This window comes from Pelodiscus sinensis, chromosome 4 (genome assembly GCF_049634645.1).
Source record: "Pelodiscus sinensis isolate JC-2024 chromosome 4, ASM4963464v1, whole genome shotgun sequence".
In the NCBI taxonomy this organism is placed as follows: domain Eukaryota; kingdom Metazoa; phylum Chordata; order Testudines; family Trionychidae; genus Pelodiscus; species Pelodiscus sinensis.
This window is the reverse complement of record NC_134714.1, coordinates 13,246,167-13,264,243: the sequence shown is the minus strand read 5'-3', so window position 1 is coordinate 13,264,243 and position 18,077 is coordinate 13,246,167. Positions and strand designations below refer to the sequence as shown.

The 18,077-nt window shown below is 43.3% G+C and overlaps 1 protein-coding gene across 2 annotated transcripts in view; it reads right to left on the bottom strand.

The window, feature by feature from the left end:
- Positions 1-18,077, bottom strand: part of MNAT1 (MNAT1 component of CDK activating kinase) — a 204,420-nt gene that overhangs the window by 178,682 nt on the left and 7,661 nt on the right. Inside the window, exon 2 of one of the 2 annotated variants that reach the window (XM_075926356.1) lies at positions 422-15,034. The exons of the other annotated variant lie outside the window; for it this stretch is intronic. Within the exon in view, the coding sequence (XP_075782471.1) occupies positions 9,131-10,297 (1,167 nt within the window). The 5' untranslated portion in view covers positions 10,298-15,034 and the 3' untranslated portion in view covers positions 422-9,130. Of the gene's footprint in view, positions 1-421; positions 15,035-18,077 lie in introns of those variants that run through there. 2 annotated transcript variants of the gene reach the window in all.

The following is an 18,077-nucleotide window of genomic DNA, read 5'->3' as shown; positions in this document are numbered from 1 at the left end:
CCTGAGGTCTCTTCCAGCTCTATGATATGATTCTATGATTTGTGACATCTGTGGTGCTACATATGTGAGTTACATTATTCACCTGTTTCAGTGTTTGTAGAAATAAACCCCACATCTTTGTTACAACCATCTTGTTTCACAGAATACAATAATTTGTTTTTCTATAGGCTCCTAAAAATGGCCTGGAAAAGAAGAATTTACATTTTTTTAAAATAACAATACTTTTTAAGCCAATAACCACCACACAGGAGGCAAAATTCCAGTTCTGTGCTATGATTGTTAGGGATGTTAAATTTAGATTAATTAACTAATTGAATAGTCAATGGGATTTCCATTAACTAAGGGTGCCTCCACCTTTGAACTGTAGCAAGAGCCCTACTGGGCTCTTGCTACAGTTCAAAAGTGGAAGCCCCATGTTCCCTGTGGCACCTCAGCCTTTGAAAGAGCCATTGGGGCTCTTGTACATTTCAAAAGCAGAATTGCAGCAGAAGCAGTGCGAGCACAGACTGCTTCAGTCCCCGCTCGCACCATTTCCCGCTGTGCTTCTACCTCCCCTGCACCCCACGGAGACTGGAGGGAAATGGCTTTTAAGCCGGCTCCCCTCCAGCACCGGTTCCTGCTTCCCCCCTCCACTGCCTCTCTCTGACAGAGGCAGCATGGTGGAGGGGAAGCAACTAGTCGCACCATTAGTCGACTATCCGATTATCTTATTCTTATCAGATAGTCGACTAGTCACTTACATCTCTAATGAATACCCAGTGAAAGTATCTATATCACTAATGCAAATTAGCGATGTGAACAGATAGCTAGTTATCCAGTAAACATCACCCTTACCAAGTGATGCTTACCTGTACCCAGGAGCAGCCCCCGCTTCTGGCACTCCAGCCCTGTAGGGGTTGGGAGTTGGCTGCCCGATGCAGCCACAGGCAAGTTGTGATCATTTAGACCGCCCTTCACGACTGTCAGTTATACTCCAGGGGGTGCTTCATCCTCCAGATTAGCCCAGAACCAGGAGGTCAAAGAGGCTACATCTCCCATCAGCCCACTGCAGCGTAGACCCCACAGACACTCCACCTGAGGTACAGCCACTCCAGCTATGTTATTCATGTAGATGGTGTTACATACCTTAGGTTGACTTTTCTGCAGTAGTGAAGATATAGGCAAAATCACTTCAGGACCAGTTTCCTCTGAGCTGCAAGTTCTGCACTGAAGCTATTGAAACACAGCATTGCACATTCTGGGGAGAGAGGATTTCTGTTGCCAGAACTTTCATCTTGGTACTAGGGATGTGAAAGTGTAACCAGTTAACCTACGAGCCTGAGCTCATCCATTAACATTCATGGTTATACGTAGGCTCCTGATATGCACGGGGAGCTAGCTTAAAAGCCAGCTCCCTGTACGCACCAGTTCCCAAGCAGCCACCAGCCACCCTGTGCTGCTGCCTCTGAATCAGAGGCAGCAACATGTGGTGGCAGATGCGAACCAGTGAGTGCAGGGAGATGGTTTAAAAAGCTGGCTCCTCGTGCGCAACAGTTTCCAGGGAGCCAACTGCCTTCATGTGTAACTGTGTAATCTCTGTATCAAAGGGGCAGTCATGTTAGTATGGATCTACAAAAGCAACGAGGAGTCCTGTGGCACCTTATAGACTAACAGATTTATTGGAGCATAAGCTTTCGTGGGCAAAGACTCATTTCGTCAGATGCATGTAGTGGAAATTCCAGAGGCTGGTATAAATATACAGGCATAAGAAAAGAGTTCCAATCAAGAATAAGGCTAGAGATAACGAGGTCAATTCAGTCAAGGAGGATGAGGCCCACTTCTAGCAGCTGATGTGGAGGTGTGAACCCCAAGAGAAGAGAAACTGCTTTTGCATTCGGACAGCCATCACAGTCTTTGTTTAATCCTAAACTGATGGTGTCAAATTTGCAGATGAACTGTAGCTCAGCAGTTTATCTTTGAAGTCTGGTCTTGAAGTTTGTTTGTTGCAGGATGGCTACCTTTAAATCTGCTACTGTGTGTCCAGGGAGATTGCAATGTTCTCCTACAGGTTTTTGTATATTGCCATTCCCAATATCTGATTTGTGTCTGCTTATTCTTTTACGTAGGGACTGTCCAGTTTGGCTGATGGATATAGCAAAGGGGCATTGCTGGCACATGATGGCGTATATTACATTGGTAGATGTGCAGGTGAATGAACCCGTGATGGTGTGGCTGATCTGGTTAGGTCCTGTGATGGTGTTGCTGGTGTAGATATGTGGGCAGAGTTGGCACCGAGGTTTGTTGAATGGATTGGTTCCTGAGTTAGAGTTACTGTTGTGTGGCATGTAGTTGCTGGTGAGAATTTGCTTCAGGTTGGCGGGTTATCTGTGGGCGAGGACTGGCCTGCCTCCCAAGGCCTGTGAAAGTGAGGGATCGTTGTCCAGGATAGGTTGTAGATCACTGATGATGTGTAATCTCTGAAATTTTCAGCAGTTATAGTTACTTAATTACACACATTTTAACATTCTTCCAGATACCAGCATTCCCTGTAAGCTGTGTGATTGTACAGCCACCTAGGAGAGATTCAAATGACATCCAGCTGATTATATAATGCCCTCAGCTAGTTTTTTTGTTTCTATTTGTGGTGCACATTTGCATGTTTCAGTGCACATAAAAATGTATTCTGCACATGGATAAAAAATATCCACACATGGATGGAAAAGAATAGAGGGAATGCTGTCTGGCACGCCACATCAATGTTATTATTTATTTAAAAGAACCATTACATAATTTTAAAACCTTGATAATGATCAAGAAAATCTTAAGGTTCGTGAGGGATATATACCTAATATGTTTAACCTGATTCAGCTTTCATTTAAAAACTAATGAGAAGATATACAGTATTCCTTGAACATAACTGTTCGCATACGTAAATGAACCAGCTATAATACTGAAAACAAACAATAATACAATTCTCAAATGACATCCAAAGTAACACATCCCATGTAAAGCCAAATTTCTTCATATCAAGGTCATCTATTAAAACACAGTTATTTAATTTTAAGTCCATAGAGAAAATAGACAACTACACAGAATCACCAAGGGAGGAAAAAAGAGACTCCACCTTCCAAATTTCCCCTGTGTATTAGATAGGATGAAAAAAATGTCCTGTTATTAAATTTTATGGTACACATTCAATGGTATCACATTATACAGACCTCTTAGCAATTAACCCCAAAACACAAAGTTAGTAGATACATGCTAATAATTCCAATTATGAAAAATAAGAGGATAATAAACTGAACAGACACAATACATTTGTGTAACATGAGTCTATATGGAGTAATAACACCCTTAACAGCTAAGGCCTGGAAATAAATATTTTAATTGCCATTATCTACAGTAGCAAAATAGCAGCTCTTTGATAACTAACTTTGTGAAGCTCTGGATAACTTTCAACAATGGGAAGGAAATCAGACTTATTTGAACTATTTTTAAAATTTCAAAGTTCCAAATGACAACAGAATATACTGTTTGCAAATAAATCAGAATTATGGCTACAAGCAGTTGTTCCTGGTACCTGAAATCAGAAGAGAGGCTCATTAAATATGAATAATTTTCAGAGAATGCAGAGGCACTGCACCATAATCGATAAAAGCTTCATTAAATTTTCAATGATTTAACTCCTTACACATTTGGAGAATGGGGGGGGGGGGAGAAGAGTTAAAAAGCGGGGGTAGATTACTTCCCCCTCCAATCAATCTGTCATTTTTCATTTATAAAAATTCCTGGATTTTAAAACAAAATATTGGGCTAAGGAAGTTTACAGCAGGAGTAAAAGTAATCCTTTATATTTAAAAGCTACTCCTTTCAGCAATATTTGCTTTTTATTATGGATTACAGTGTGACATTTCAAATATGCAAAAGGACAGAGGGACTGCTAGAGAGCTGTAACTGATCTTCAAAGTCATTTTGTCACAGAAACCATGGTTTATATATAAACCTGCCAAAAAACACTGAATACCTGACAAAGGATACAAAAAAAATAGAATAAAATGGAAAAGAAAATATTTGTCCAATAAATACCCATAAAGGAATAAGCTTGTAGCGCACCAAGAAGGACAAATATAAAACTTGACAAGAGTGTTAAATAACTTCTCTACCTAATACAATACTTATAAAGTAGAAAAGGACTTTTTTTTACCCCCAAAAGACTGAAAACAATGAATGGAATGTTATGAAGACTTACTATTATTTTATTTTCCAATATAATTACAGGAAAGGTCCTTCTTATGAAGATTATACACCTAAAAAGCTATGTTATAACAACTTTACTAATGGTGCAATGTCAAGCACTCAAAATTTAGGAGATGATAAAATTAAGGTTGCTTGTACAACCTTCTATTCTTTTTGTTCATGAGTGGTGGTACCATGCCTTATTCACTGCATACTATTCAAATCCTTCCCTGAATACAGAATCAGATGAGCTTTTCCATGATGCTCGCCACTATGCTATCCAACTGCTTCACAAAGAGTAAATAATCTATCTTCACTAGAACCTGTAAGGCAAAAAGGTATTCAAATTTTACAGAAGAGGAACCGAGGCATAAAGAGACTAAGATCAGAAATGTCCACTAATTTGGGATGACCAATTTGACACATCCAGAACTTGCTTTCCCGCCCCCGCAAGTATTTGGTACAGTAAAACTCCAATAGTCTGGCATCCAATTGTACGGCACTCCCAATAGTCCGGCATCAAAATGGCAAGAGCCATTTGCAAGAGATTCGGCAAAAAAACGAGTCACAAGGCAGCAGCAGCACTGAGCGAAACCAGACGGGACCAAGTCAGTCTGCCACTGGCATTGTGTGATGCTGGACAGTGCTTGTGCTACAATAAAAAGGGTTAAAAACACTTTTTGCACAGTATATACTGTGTGCGTGCGTGTGTATATATATATATAAAAATTAAAAAAAAAAAACCAACTTGTAGTACCTCCTGAGAGTCCGGTATATTTGATAATCCAGCACCACCTAGGTCCCAAAGGTTTCAGATTATCGGAAGTCTACTGTATTATGTAAATCTTTATATGTTCAAAGCTTAGCTCCCACAAGAGCTGCAAGTGCTCAGACTTTTGCAAATCAGAACCTGCACTTCTGCAAATCAGAACTACGTCTAGACTACAAGCCTCTTTCGAAAGAAGCTTTTTCAAAAGAAAGAGAGCACCTAGACTACAAGCAGATTTTTCAAAAAAGTGAGCCACTTTTTCAAAAGAATCTAGAAGCTCTCTTTCGAAAAAGCACAATTTGCATTCAATAGCGCCTTTTTTTGAAAGTACTTTAGAAAAAAGGCATTATTCCTCATAAAATGAGGTTTACCGTGATCAAAAAAACTGCCGCCTTCTTTCGATTTACTTTCAAAAGAACGTAGCTGCAGTCTAGACGCAGGTGAAGTTTTTTTGGAAAAAAGGCTACTTTTTTTGGAAAAAAAACCTGTAGTCTAGACACACCCAGAGTCTTAAGTCAAATAATAAAGAAGGTGATCAGACAATTAGTGAAAACTTGTGGAAAGTGGCTGAAGTGACTTGCCCAGCATCACATATGAGCTCTGGGGCAGAGACAGGAGTAAAATCTGATTATCTAGGACAGCACTCAATTGTCTTGTCATGAGGCCATCATTTTTCTTTTGTAATCTTTTGCCTCATACACCACCACTTCAGCAACAAATAAGCAAGGGGCCCTACAAACAATAACCTCTTTCACTACAGAATCAGAGTAGGTCCTACGTGGGGGGAGGGGAGAGTATATAGTCATGCCATTGATGACTATCATAATAATGCATATGCAGAAAAGAGCAGAGATAAAGTTTCATAGGGGACCTGAAGTTTGGCATTGCCCAATTTGAATGCTTGACTCTGCAATATGAATAACATTCTTATACTTAGATTTGTATGATTTCCTAGGTTTTTAAAAGAGAAAAAAAGGCTGAATCCCCACCCACCCCCAGTTTCTTTATCCAACCAGTTCCAGTCGTTCCCTCCCCTCTCAGCTCCTTATCTGATCTCAGTCCCTTGCATTTCCCTTGTTGGCGCTCCTTGGCCAACCAGTGACAGTCTCACTAACCCCCAATTCCTAATTACAGTTCTCTGCCCTTCCCAGTCTCACCGGACACTTGTCCTATTCTACTCCTCTCTCCTTTCCATTGAGTTCATGTTCTCTATGCAGTCAAGTCAGGAGGGTTCCTCCTCCAGGATGCCTGGTAGCAACAATGGAGTCACTGAAAGCACAAGAAGGCAGGCTCCTTACTTCCAGTGCCCAGCCTCATTCCAGCCATTACCGGGAAAGTCCTGATTAGCCCTAGGTTTGCAGCATACTCAGATACTAGGTGAGGATGGTACATGTGTGGTTTAGTCAGTGCTAGGAGCTGTGAAGGGCTGAAGCATGTTCAATGAAGATAGATTTTAGCTGCTAAAATCTCCAAAGATTCTAAGTATCTACTGAGCCTGTGCAAATTCAGAAAAAAAAAAAAAACCCTTAGAGACTTATAATTTGGCTAAACTGGGATGTATTTTCAGAGGCACAGCCCTGACACAAAGACCACAGCCTTGTCACATTTCAAGTGCCAACTCCAAGGCATGGAACTTGTGTCAAACTTTTTTCTTAAGACATTTTTTTAAATTACAAAACATTTTTCCTTAATCTCATTCTTGGAAACAGTGGAACTGTTTTGGCTGAATCTTTCAAAAAATACATTCTAAGACATACCTAGCATTGAAATTTCAGCCCAAATGGTTAATTTGACTAAGTATAAGCATCTGAAAAGAGAGTCTAATTAAAACTGGTTAACACTTCCCACTATAATGGACAACGTTGCCTGAATATAATTAGTGACATCTCAGTGACACCTAAGGTTTCCATTTACAAAGCAGTTGGAAAGCAGAACATATTAATGCTTTTCTGGCTTTCATTTCCCTGCTTTTCCCCCTGAAAAAAAAAATAAAAACAAAACAAAAAACAAGAATATTTTCCTCAATACCCAGAAAAGTTACTTCCCTGCTTCTGCTATACTACTAGTCAGCATGTTCAAATCAAAGCCACAGCTCTGCAAATTTTTATGCACATCTTTAACTTTACTACAGTGAATGATCCCATTTGTTTCAATAGGACAACCAGGATAGTAAAAGTAAGTGTTCGCGCGTTTGGAGTCCAATTTCTTTCTAGTTCACTCAAATAGCTCTCACTATAAACCCATTTCCTGTAGACAGTGCAAAGCAATTTGCAAGCTAGGGGCCTAAGTTACGGCTGGTTTTTTGCCCCATCCACTTGTAATCAAAGGATGTGGCAGTACCTACAGACTTGACGTGTTTTCCATCATATACGGCAGGGTGGGTGAAAGGGCCTCCGCTGGCCAGATTCGGCCTGCCAAGCAAGTTGATCCAGCATGTGGGGAGGCCCTGCCACTCCTCCTGCCCCCAGACAAATCAGGGTTTGGGGATGGGGGAGGAAGGGGGAAGTGCGCAAAGTATCCCCCCGCCCTGCAAGGAGTGCACAGCGCTTCTAACCACCGCCTGCTTCTGGCAGGGGAGGAGGAGACTTCGTACATTCCCCCCACACCCAAGTCCTGATTGTCCTGGGGACGGGGGGGAGGGAGAGGAGGAGGAGGGAGGATCATGTGAAGTCTCCTCCCACCCTCAGAGAGTGTGACACTTCTAAGTGCCGCACGCTCCTTCTTGGATGGAGGCAGGGCAGGAGGAGACTTTGGGCACCTGATTGGCCTGGGGGTGGAGCAGTGTGTGTGAAGTCTCCTCCTGCCCTGCAAGGGGCTCAGCATTTAAAGTCAACTGCCGCTCAGCTGGCGTTTGACTCTAAGCCAGTGGTCCCCAACACTGTGCCCGTGGGCGCCATGCATTTGTGTGCGCCCGCCAAGTGCTCAGGGCTGGCCTGGCCCCGGGTACGTGGTGCATGCATGGTTCCGGAGCCGGCCTGGGTGCATGGTAAGCTCTGGCCCCGGGAGCGCAGCGAATTGGCCGCTCGCGCTCCGGGCGCGTGGCGCTCGGAGGGGGGGGGGCGCGCCGGCCCCGGGCAAGCGGAGGTGCTTGGTCGTCAACGTTAACATTAGATATCTAGCAACACAAGATAACTAGCAACACAAGTTGCCGTGGTTTGTTAAAACGCAAAGATAAACACATGAGTGAGCGGAGGAGTGCTGTGACGACATGTCCTACCACTGTTTTCACCAACTTATACCGTCGCGCGAAGTAGTCTGCCACTTGATTATTTTCATGTTATTTCGGGGATGGTTGTGTAATTCGAAAAACGTTCCCTAAAAAAATTTGTGCTATTGTGATAACATGTTAAGCGGGCACATGTTAAACGAGTAATTACTGTACAAGTTGTCCCAATGCCACTGCTTTTATCTTTACATTTAAGCAATAGCTACTAAGGAAGAATACTTTTCTCAGAGCATCAAAAGAATTATGCATCTAGAAGGTATTCAGACCTAATCCAATTAAATAAAGTCAAAATGTATCATTTACTACACACATTTTTGCTTAATTTTTCTTCAAAAAGACCAAAGCTGACAAAATAAACATCTGCAATGAATTTGCAAAAACATCACAAACATTACAGGGATAACAGGCTTGCTGTGAAGGCATGGGAGAGCTATTTCGGGATACTCCGGTATCCCGCATTGCAATGAAGATGTAGCCTTAGGGTGCTACTTGTGTTCTCATATGGAACTTTACTTCTCCCTTCTGCCAATTCCCTCCCAAAGGAGCTATTTTGCAGGATCTAGGTTCCCCAGGACTGGATTCTTCCTATACTAGGATCAGATGAACACACATACACTCACACCCACTACCAGAGCAAAATGCAGGACAATGTAGCACTTTAAAGACTAACAAGATGGTTTATTAGATGATGAGCTTTCGTGGGCCAGACCCACTTCCTCAGATCAAATAGTGGAAGAAAGTAGTCACAACCATATATACCAAAGGATACAATTTAAAAAAATGAACAAATATGAAAAGGACAAATCACATTGCAGAACAGGAGGGGGATGCGGGGGGAAGGGGGGGAGGAAGGAAGGTAAGTGTCTGTGAATTGATGATATTAAAGGTAGGGAGAGTGGGATGTTTGTGAGTTAATGGTATTAGAGGTGATAATTGGGGAAACTGTCTTGGTAATGGGTGAGATAGTTCAAATGTTTGTTAAGTCCTTGTTGGAAAGTGTCGAATTTTAACATGAATGACAGTTCAGAGGATTCCCTTTCAAGTGCAGATGTAAAAGGTCTTTGTAGCAGAATGCAGGTGGTTAAGTCATTGAGAGAGTGTCCTTTCTGGTTAAAATGGCAAGAAACTGTTTTTTCTTTGTGATCTTGTCTGATATCTGTTTTGTGGGCATTAATCCTTTGGCGAAGTGTCTGAGATGTTTGTCCAATGTACATAGCAGACGGACACTTTCGGCACATGATAGCATAGATTATATTTCTGGATGCGCAGGAATATGTGTTCTTGATCTTATAACTCACTTGGTTAGGTCCAATAATGGTATCAGCAGAATGAATATGTGGACAAAGCTGGCAACGGGGTTTGTTGCAAGGGAAGGTACCAGGGTTGGTATTAGTGTGGTATGTCCTGTGGTGGTTGGTAAGAATCATCTTGAGGTTAGGTGGTTGTCTATAGGAGACTATGGGTCTGTCTCCCAGAGCCTCTTTGAGTATGGTATCCTGTTCCAATATAGGCTGTAGTTTATTGATAATGTGTTGGACAGGTTTACGTTGGGGGTTGTAGGTGATGACAAGTGGTGTTCTATTGTTGGTTTTCTTGGGTCTGTCTTGAAGTAGATGGTTTCTAGGTATTCGTCTGGCTCTTTCAATTTGCTTTTTTATTTCTCTGGGTGGGTAGTTGAGATTTATAAATGCTTGGTAGAGATCCTGAAGCTTCTGGTCTCTGTCAGTGGGATTAGAGCAGATGCGGTTGTATCGAAGGGCTTGGCTATAGACGATGGATCGTGTGGTGTGTTCTGGATGGGAGCTGGATGCATGTAGGTAACTGTATGAGTCGGTGGGTTTTCTGTAGAGAGTGGTGTCTAATTTTCCATTGTTGATTTGTACGGTGGTGTCCAGGAAGTGGATCTCTCGTGTAGAATGGTCCAGGCTGAGGTTGATGGTGGGGTGTAGGTTGTTGAAATCTCTGTGGAATATCTCCAGTGTTTCTTGGCCATGCGTCCAGATCATAAAGATGTCATCGATGTACCGTAGGTAGAGGAGGGGTGAAAGGGGACGGGAGTTGAGGAAACGTTGTTCTAGGTCAGCCATAAAGATGTTAGCTTACTGTGGGCATCTGAGAGGACTGGTTTAATCAGCAAGCTGACCCCTTACACATCCCTGCACTCAATATGCTGGGTAGCACAGCAAGCTGTGACCCTCATGTGCCCCTAGACTCAGTGGGCTGGGTTTAAATACAAATTGAAAGTGCCACCCTCTAAGGACGTAAAATCCTGTTTAATCAGTTAACAGATAAGGGGCCCCGCTCCTTGCCTGGGCCGCCAGTTAACCATTCACATTCCTACTACCTTCATAGGCCCCCAGGTTCAGCAATTCCCTATACCCACTTTTACACCACAATCATTCTGCTAGTAACCCACGTGATGAGCAAACCCCACACAATTTTTGGGTGCTACAGGGATAATTAGCTTAGGTACAAAGAGCATTGTTGCACAGTGAATGGGGAAGCCAAACCGTCCTCCCTTCAAGAGTTGCGGGGAGGGGGGAAAAGAGAGAAAAACAACCAGCTTAACCATGAAAGTTATTGATTTCTAGGCAGTAACCATACAAGAGGAGCCGAGCAAACAAAACAGTTATAATAGTAAATCTAACTTATATATGATTGCAAACATTCGAGCTAGCAAACCATAACTGATCACATAAGGCAGGGTCAGGAGGCTATATTGAGAGAGCTAGAGCTCACCACTCCATGAAGCTTGAAGTGATCAGGGTTCCCAGGTGGTGATGGTAGATGGGGAAGGGGGATACAGTGTGTTGGAGACAGACAGTGCAGAGCCCTAGCACAATCAGTCAGGAGTAGATGAAGTCCCAATGGAACGATACAGACTTTAGATCCAGGCATCAGAACACTTTACTTGAGCATGGGTAGGGTGTTTTGTAGGGAAACACAATGGTTCAAGAAGGAACGCTAGATGTGTTTATGGGTAAGCAGATGGTTCAAGGGAGTATTCTAAAGTTGCCTTCTTTAAGCTAGACAGTAGAAACTGAACATTTCTGGCTTAGGGTGCTATTCCTTGAAGAGAGGTCATAATGCAATTAGGTAACTTCAGTATTTCGGATACCAGTAGAGGATGTATTACTAAAATTGGACTCATAATTACTGATCTGGGTGTGGGCAAGTGTAGGTTCATTAGCATTAGGAGCAGAGGTTTCCTTCCAGGCAATGCTTTTCTTCTTTCTGTGTCCCAGAGTTCAATGTGATTCTTGATTTGGAATCTCTATTCTCCATTCTGTATGCTAATGGAAATATCTTTCCATTCCATCTTCTATGCAAATGAGGCTACGGGTGTTTCCTTAATCCCATCATCCTTGTCCAAGGGGTTTAGGCATGTCTTCCCCTACCTTTTCATTGCTTTGGTTCAAGGAGAGGATGGCGGGGAAGTGGTCTTCCATGAGTACTATGGCCCAAGAAAATAGAGCTTGTAAGTAACACTGGAGAGGTTTTTCAGGGCTAGCATTTAGACAAAAACATTCTTTTATTTCTAAGCTGAAAGATTTTATCTAGAAGTCAGGGACACAACAAACCAAATCTCACGATCATTTTTCTTTTGTCAAAGTCACCTTTCCAAACAGGACTGCAATTAAGATTTTCTAAAGATTTGTAGAAACTTTTTCACAATCGAGAGTGTCACTTACAAATTCCTGCTAACTTAATAAAAAGGATTACAAAATAGACATGCCAGAAACAAGCTCGATAGTACAATCAGAATCAAGACAAAATTTTGCATTGTTGGTTTAAAAAACCAGCAACAAAAACACAGAATGTTTTAAAAAACAACAACAAAAACATCAACGATATTTCATCAAAAATATTAAGACTACACTGTGACTCAGAGCCAAACCTATAAAAATTTGTTCAGATAAGACTCATGACAAAAAATTCTGTGTCATTATAGATAGCACAAGAAAATAAAATTCTGGGTATTTCAATAATGATGTAATCACCTCCACAAGAGACTTAAAATGACTAATGGGAGAGAACAGAGCCCTGAGATCATCTAAATCCCACAAAAAAAAGAAAAAAAAAGAATAAATCCAAAAAGCCAAAAGGAGAAAGGCTGTCTTGTTTCACCATTCTTCAAATTCTGGTGAAAGACACAGCAGGTCCCTCGGGAAGCATTAACTGTAGAACATTCATTTGTATCTTCCTTTAAAGAAGAAAAATCTCTCTCAGGTTAAGTCAAATTCAGGCAGGAAATAAGCTTCTGCCTGCATCTCTTTTCCAACCAGTGCCAATTTTAACAAACCAAACTTCATATGGTGAACAGGAACAGACAGAGCATGTGATTTACTATCCCCTTAAACACCTCCTGGAACAAGTTCTGCTCTGCTTCATCATATGTAAATCTGGAGTAATTCCAAATAAGTCAACCAAATTCCTACAGATTTACACCAATGTTTAACTGGGAACAGAATTTTGTTTGTTGTTATTAGTGTCATCCCTAAGCATGGCAGGCACTTTACAGACCATATAAAAAGACTAAGTCCCTGACTGAGTTTATTATCAAAAGACCCAACCCTACATTTCCCTAGCATTTCCAAGATCAGCACCAAACACAGTGGAAGTAACAAGCATATGAAAAGATAGGGAAAGGAAAGCTGAATGTTGCATACATAAGAAAACATTCAGTGTCAGTGTACAGACATTTGGCAGTTCCATTGAAGTTGGAGTGTCCACACTGATAGTAAACTAATATTCCATTAGACTTATGTGGAAGATGTGGGGTTAGGTCTCATTTTACTAGGAATTGTACCCCAAACTTTGGAGAGAAGACAAAAGGAACCTCCTTAACTATTTTCATATGTTGCTCCTACAAATCACCCCACAAAGGCCAGAACAAGATATCTTATCTACCTGATACATCTGCAGTGGAAACTGAGGTTCTGATCCTTTGAACACTCATGCGCACGTAACTTTATTGAAGTGAATAGGCTCATTCAATTCAACAGAATAAAGTTAACAAACTTAAGCATTTGCAAGATTGAGGCCTTAATCTCCAGAATTAACTTCCTCTTAGTACAACATCTTAAAACCCAATTTAAGATTTTCAGCTTTTATGTTAATTTTCCAGGGTCTCTAATTTAGTCTGACAACACTTTGTAGAATTATCACAGCAGAGGATGGAACATTGGAGCAGACACCATACTTTCACGCTGTACAATTGTAGCCAAAAGATTCTGGGTCACACTCAGTGCTGGCACAACAGACCCAGCTTCACTGAAGTTGCGCCCACTTACGCCTGTGGTGAATTTGGTTCCCAAGTGGCAGCCTAAAGCTCCACTCCCTTTGCCTCTATAGCCATTAAAATAGCAATCAGAGAAGCCTGAGAGGATGCAGCTAAACTGCTCACCAATTCCCAGAAGCAGATATAAAAGGATGCATGAGAGACTATGAAGTCCCCATAGGGGAACTCTAGGAGTAAATGCCTTCCTGAATGACCTTAAAGTTAGAACATTTTTAAAGGTCTAATTGGTTATGCCGCTACCTCCATTTTGGAGCCATATTAACAAGAGAAAAACTAACCTGTCTCCCCATAGGAAAAGAGAAAAAAAATAATGAAGATCCTAATCACACCAGGGAAGTCTAGAAGGTGAATTTGTTCTAACATTAACTAGCTACCCTATAAGAAGTTTATTAGCCCATATATAGAACAAAAAATTAAAACATTTACATTGAAGTAATGCTGCCTGTCGCATTAAAGAACCCACATAGAGTCTGTCCACTTGTGCAATGCTCTTCTGAGATCTTTATCCTATTTGCACAGAGGCTGGAATGGCAGAAGTAGCAGACCCAGAACTTCAGGGAATTGGCCTAGATTTTGTGGACTTACAGATCTCCCTACCTCTTCTCTTCAGGAGTTTGGGGATCATAGGTAACTGGAGAAGCAGATCTGACTCTTCAAGATAGAAGCCTGGGTTTTGTGGACTCCTCTCTCTCCGAGGACACAAGGAAATTATTTCAAAATAACTAAAACTGACATAACACCGGATTTAACAAAATTGAAAAAGCATGCCTCCACTACAGGGAAGCATCAGAAGTAATCAGAATTATTTTAACTAATAGAAATAGCGCATTCACACATTGGAGCCTGCCTTGTACTGAGAGCCCCTAGAAGCACTCTGGGGAGGGCACCAGGAGGGTGGGAACTTCCTGTGGCTGCTTGGTCAGGAAGCTGTAACACTCTACGGCCACGTCTCACATGCCACTCCTCCACTGCATCCCCCGTTGCGGGACACAAAACGGATGCAGCGTGCTCTGGTTGCCCTTGTGAATGCCCCAGGACTCACAACATGGAGCCAGAGCTGCTGCAAAACAGTGTTAGGCTCATGGGCCTCGTGCTGCGCCTCTTGGAGCAGTACTTCCAAACTGCCCACAAGCTGCTCCAGCAGAACAAGGACCAGCCCGGACCGCAGGCCCTCATCACTCCTGCTGCTGCACATGCCCTTCAATCCCCTGGATACCGCGGAACGCTGCTTCTGGTGGCAGGAGACCAATTCAGACTGGTGGGACCATACTGTCCAGCAGCTATAGGACGGAGGTGAAAGAGGAGCACATGGCCTCAGGCTGGCGCACCAGTTGGTCCCAGTTAGCCTGCCTCTGCTCCCGCTCAGTGCGGCGCTCCTGGTGCTCCTCCTCGAACCCTCAGACAAGGGACTGCAGGCAGGCCATCTGCTTTTACTTCTGGTCCTCACATGTTCTCTTCTGCCTGAAGATCTCGCAGAGTCGGGTAGATGGCGGGGAATGCACCAAAGTGGCAGCTGGCCCAGCTGTGAGGAAAAATTACAAGGGCACTCATCACAGGAGACACTGTGTATGAAGCCTAGACCTAATCTCTGAGCCGACACTGAAGATCTCGGTTCAGATAATGGTGAGCTTCAAGCAAAGCCATATATTCCCTAGACAATAGGCACTTTCCAGAAGGGGCACAGACATCCCAGGGGAGAAGCGCTACACCCACGGCCCAGGGACAAGCAGGCATGGGAAGGTGCTGGGCGGCAGGAGCCTGCAGGCAGGAGTGCAGGACAGGGCAGCTCAGCTTCCTACTGCGTCCCACACACACCAGGTCCAGGAGTGGCAGCATCCCATAGAGAGAACTTCTATCCCTGCCTGCTGGAGGAGGGGTGTTGGGGGAGGCCTGCATCAGCGGCAGAGGTCACTTGCTGGAGACAATGTTACTGGGTTCCCCTCCTCTTCCCCCTGCCAGCAGGTTCTCATGCACAGGATCAGTCTCCTCCGCACCGCCACGTTTGACCGGGAGCAGATGCTGCCGGAGTGCAAGCATGAGCCCATGCCGTTTGTGGCACTGCTGTATGGTTCTATGACCCCAGACTCCTTTCTGGTGGCTTGTCATGGGAAAGTGTCCCACTATGGAGGCCAGAGTAAGGCAGGTCTCTCCAGGGAGCCTTGTGAGAAGGACCGAGGGGTTCCTATGTGAGTGAGTCATGGGGCTAAGTGCTCCGGACTGGCACTCCATGCGCACCCACATGCACAGGCTATTGTGTGACCCCCCTCACCCAAACCAAGAAGGCCAAGCAAAGAACACGCAGCCCATCATGTGCCCCTGCATGTGTATAGGGAAAGTTATAGAACTCACCTGATGTGCCTTTCCAGGGCTCATCTGACACCTGGGAGACATCCTGAGAGGGCGGACTAGAAGGCCTCCTCCTTGTCTGAACCCCCCCCCCCCCCCCCCGGAGGCTGATGCCAGGCATGTCCTGGCTGGACTCCATGATAATGGGGGGGGGGGGGGGGGGGAGAAGAGAGAAAGGTCATCAACACTCCTCCCAGAATGGCATCCAACTGCTTGTAGTACTGGCAGCTGTATGGTGCTGCCGTGGAGCATCCACTGTGATCCCTGGCCTTGTGGTAGGCCTGCCGGAGCTCCTTGACTTTGTCCAGGGTCCTTTGTCAGCCAGGCTGGCGGCGGTCCAGCCATAGATGTCTGCATTCATCTTTCTGGTGTGGAGATCCTGGAGGTTGGTCTCCTCCCCCCAGATTTCAATAAGGTCCTGGATCTCCGCACCAGTCTGGGCCAGAGCTCTCCTGCATTCCTGGCCAGTGGCAGCCGAGGAAGCAGCAGAAGTGCTGGCAGCCATGGGAAGCTCTCAGGGAAGAGTTGGGGTCACTCATGGATCTTGGGATGCTGCTGTCTCGCACAGGGCTGGCAAAGCTGGCCATGTGCAATAAGCCCTTCTTCTGCAGCCCAGAGTTTTAAGCTTCGCGGGAGAAGGGGAAGCAGTGGAGATGCGAGGTGTGGCCAGAGCAGTCAGAAGTGCAGTGGTGAGAGGCATCTGGAAGCCAATTATTTCAAATTAGCAGCACCAGATCATCCACGCTAACGCTATAGCATTATTCCCAGAGGCTGGTAGGAATACAGATTTTGAAATAACCAGCTTGTTATTTTGAAATAATGGGCTTGGTAATGTGGATGCTCCCCTTATTATTTGGAAATAAGGGGGTTATTTCAAAATAACTCCCTAGTGTAGATCAGAACCAAAAGTCCAAAGCGCCCCATTGTTGGTTGATGCAGCAAGTCCAACAGCATCAGGGAGGAAGCCCTGACTTTAAAGGCCAGCTTCCCTCCCCTCTCTGAACAGAAAAAAATACAGTGGGACTCAGCAGCTGGACCAGTGGCTCCAATTAACTTTTTTTTCCTTTTAAATGTAAGATTTTTATGTCTGATTGTTGAAGGCCATAAGACACATTTTACAGTCAACAGTAACTTTCTATACTTGATCCCATTTGTGGTAACAACCTTAACATTCTTTTTTAAAAGTTTTTGGTGGATGCATTTCCTTTCCTTTTTTTAATGTAAGTAAATCAGTCAGATGTTTAACCTGCCCACTAAAACTCAGCATGAGCAATGAAACCCAAAGAAGCAGAGTAAAAAGAAAATTCATGTTCTCAACTGAAACTGGATGGATTAAAACTTCATTGGCAAAGACCCCTCCCCCCACACAGCCGTCCCTGCTCACTCCAAAAACACATTTGAAACCATCAGAGTAATGAAAAGTTGTCATGCATGCACAGAGGCTTTGTAATGCAATTCTTGAAACTCAACTTTTAAAAGAAAGGCAAAGCCATCAGTGCACCTTAGAAACCAATGCCATATAAACACTAATGGACCATTCCTTCTTTCAATTAGATACACGTCTTTTTCCCTCAAAAGCATCTTTTTAGCCAAATATTTAATATTTTTTGCATATTTACTACTGCAGAAGTCACCCTTTCTGCTTTATAAAAGGCATTCCTTACTCTTGGACTCTTGAATTCTATGTTAACTTTCATTTTGTAGCAAATTTTTACGGCCCGTTTATCATCTTCCTATCCTCATGACAAGATTTATAGTGGAAAAGGATAATAAAACTTTACTGTATCTCCATCAACACACAGCTTCTTACTTATTGGTGTAGCACCAGCTTCTATAATATTGGTGTAGCACCAGCTAAGGAAAATATATATTTTTAAATATCCACTCATGTTCTCCTAGTAGATTCAGACTTTAAGAACAGAAGGGACGATCCTGATCATCTAGTCTAACCTACACATTGCAGAGCACAGAACTTCACCTACTCCTGAAAACAGATTCATTACCTCTGGCTGAGTTACTGAAATCCTCAAAGCATGGTTTAAAGACCCATGGTACAGAGACTGCACCATTTACACTAGTTTAAACCTGTCAGTGCCTTGTAAGAAGGCAAAAACCTCCCAGGATCTCTGCCAATCTGACATGAGGGAAATTCCTTCCCAACCCCAAATACGGTGATCACTTAGACCATGAGTATGTGAACAAGAGACACTAGACAGATA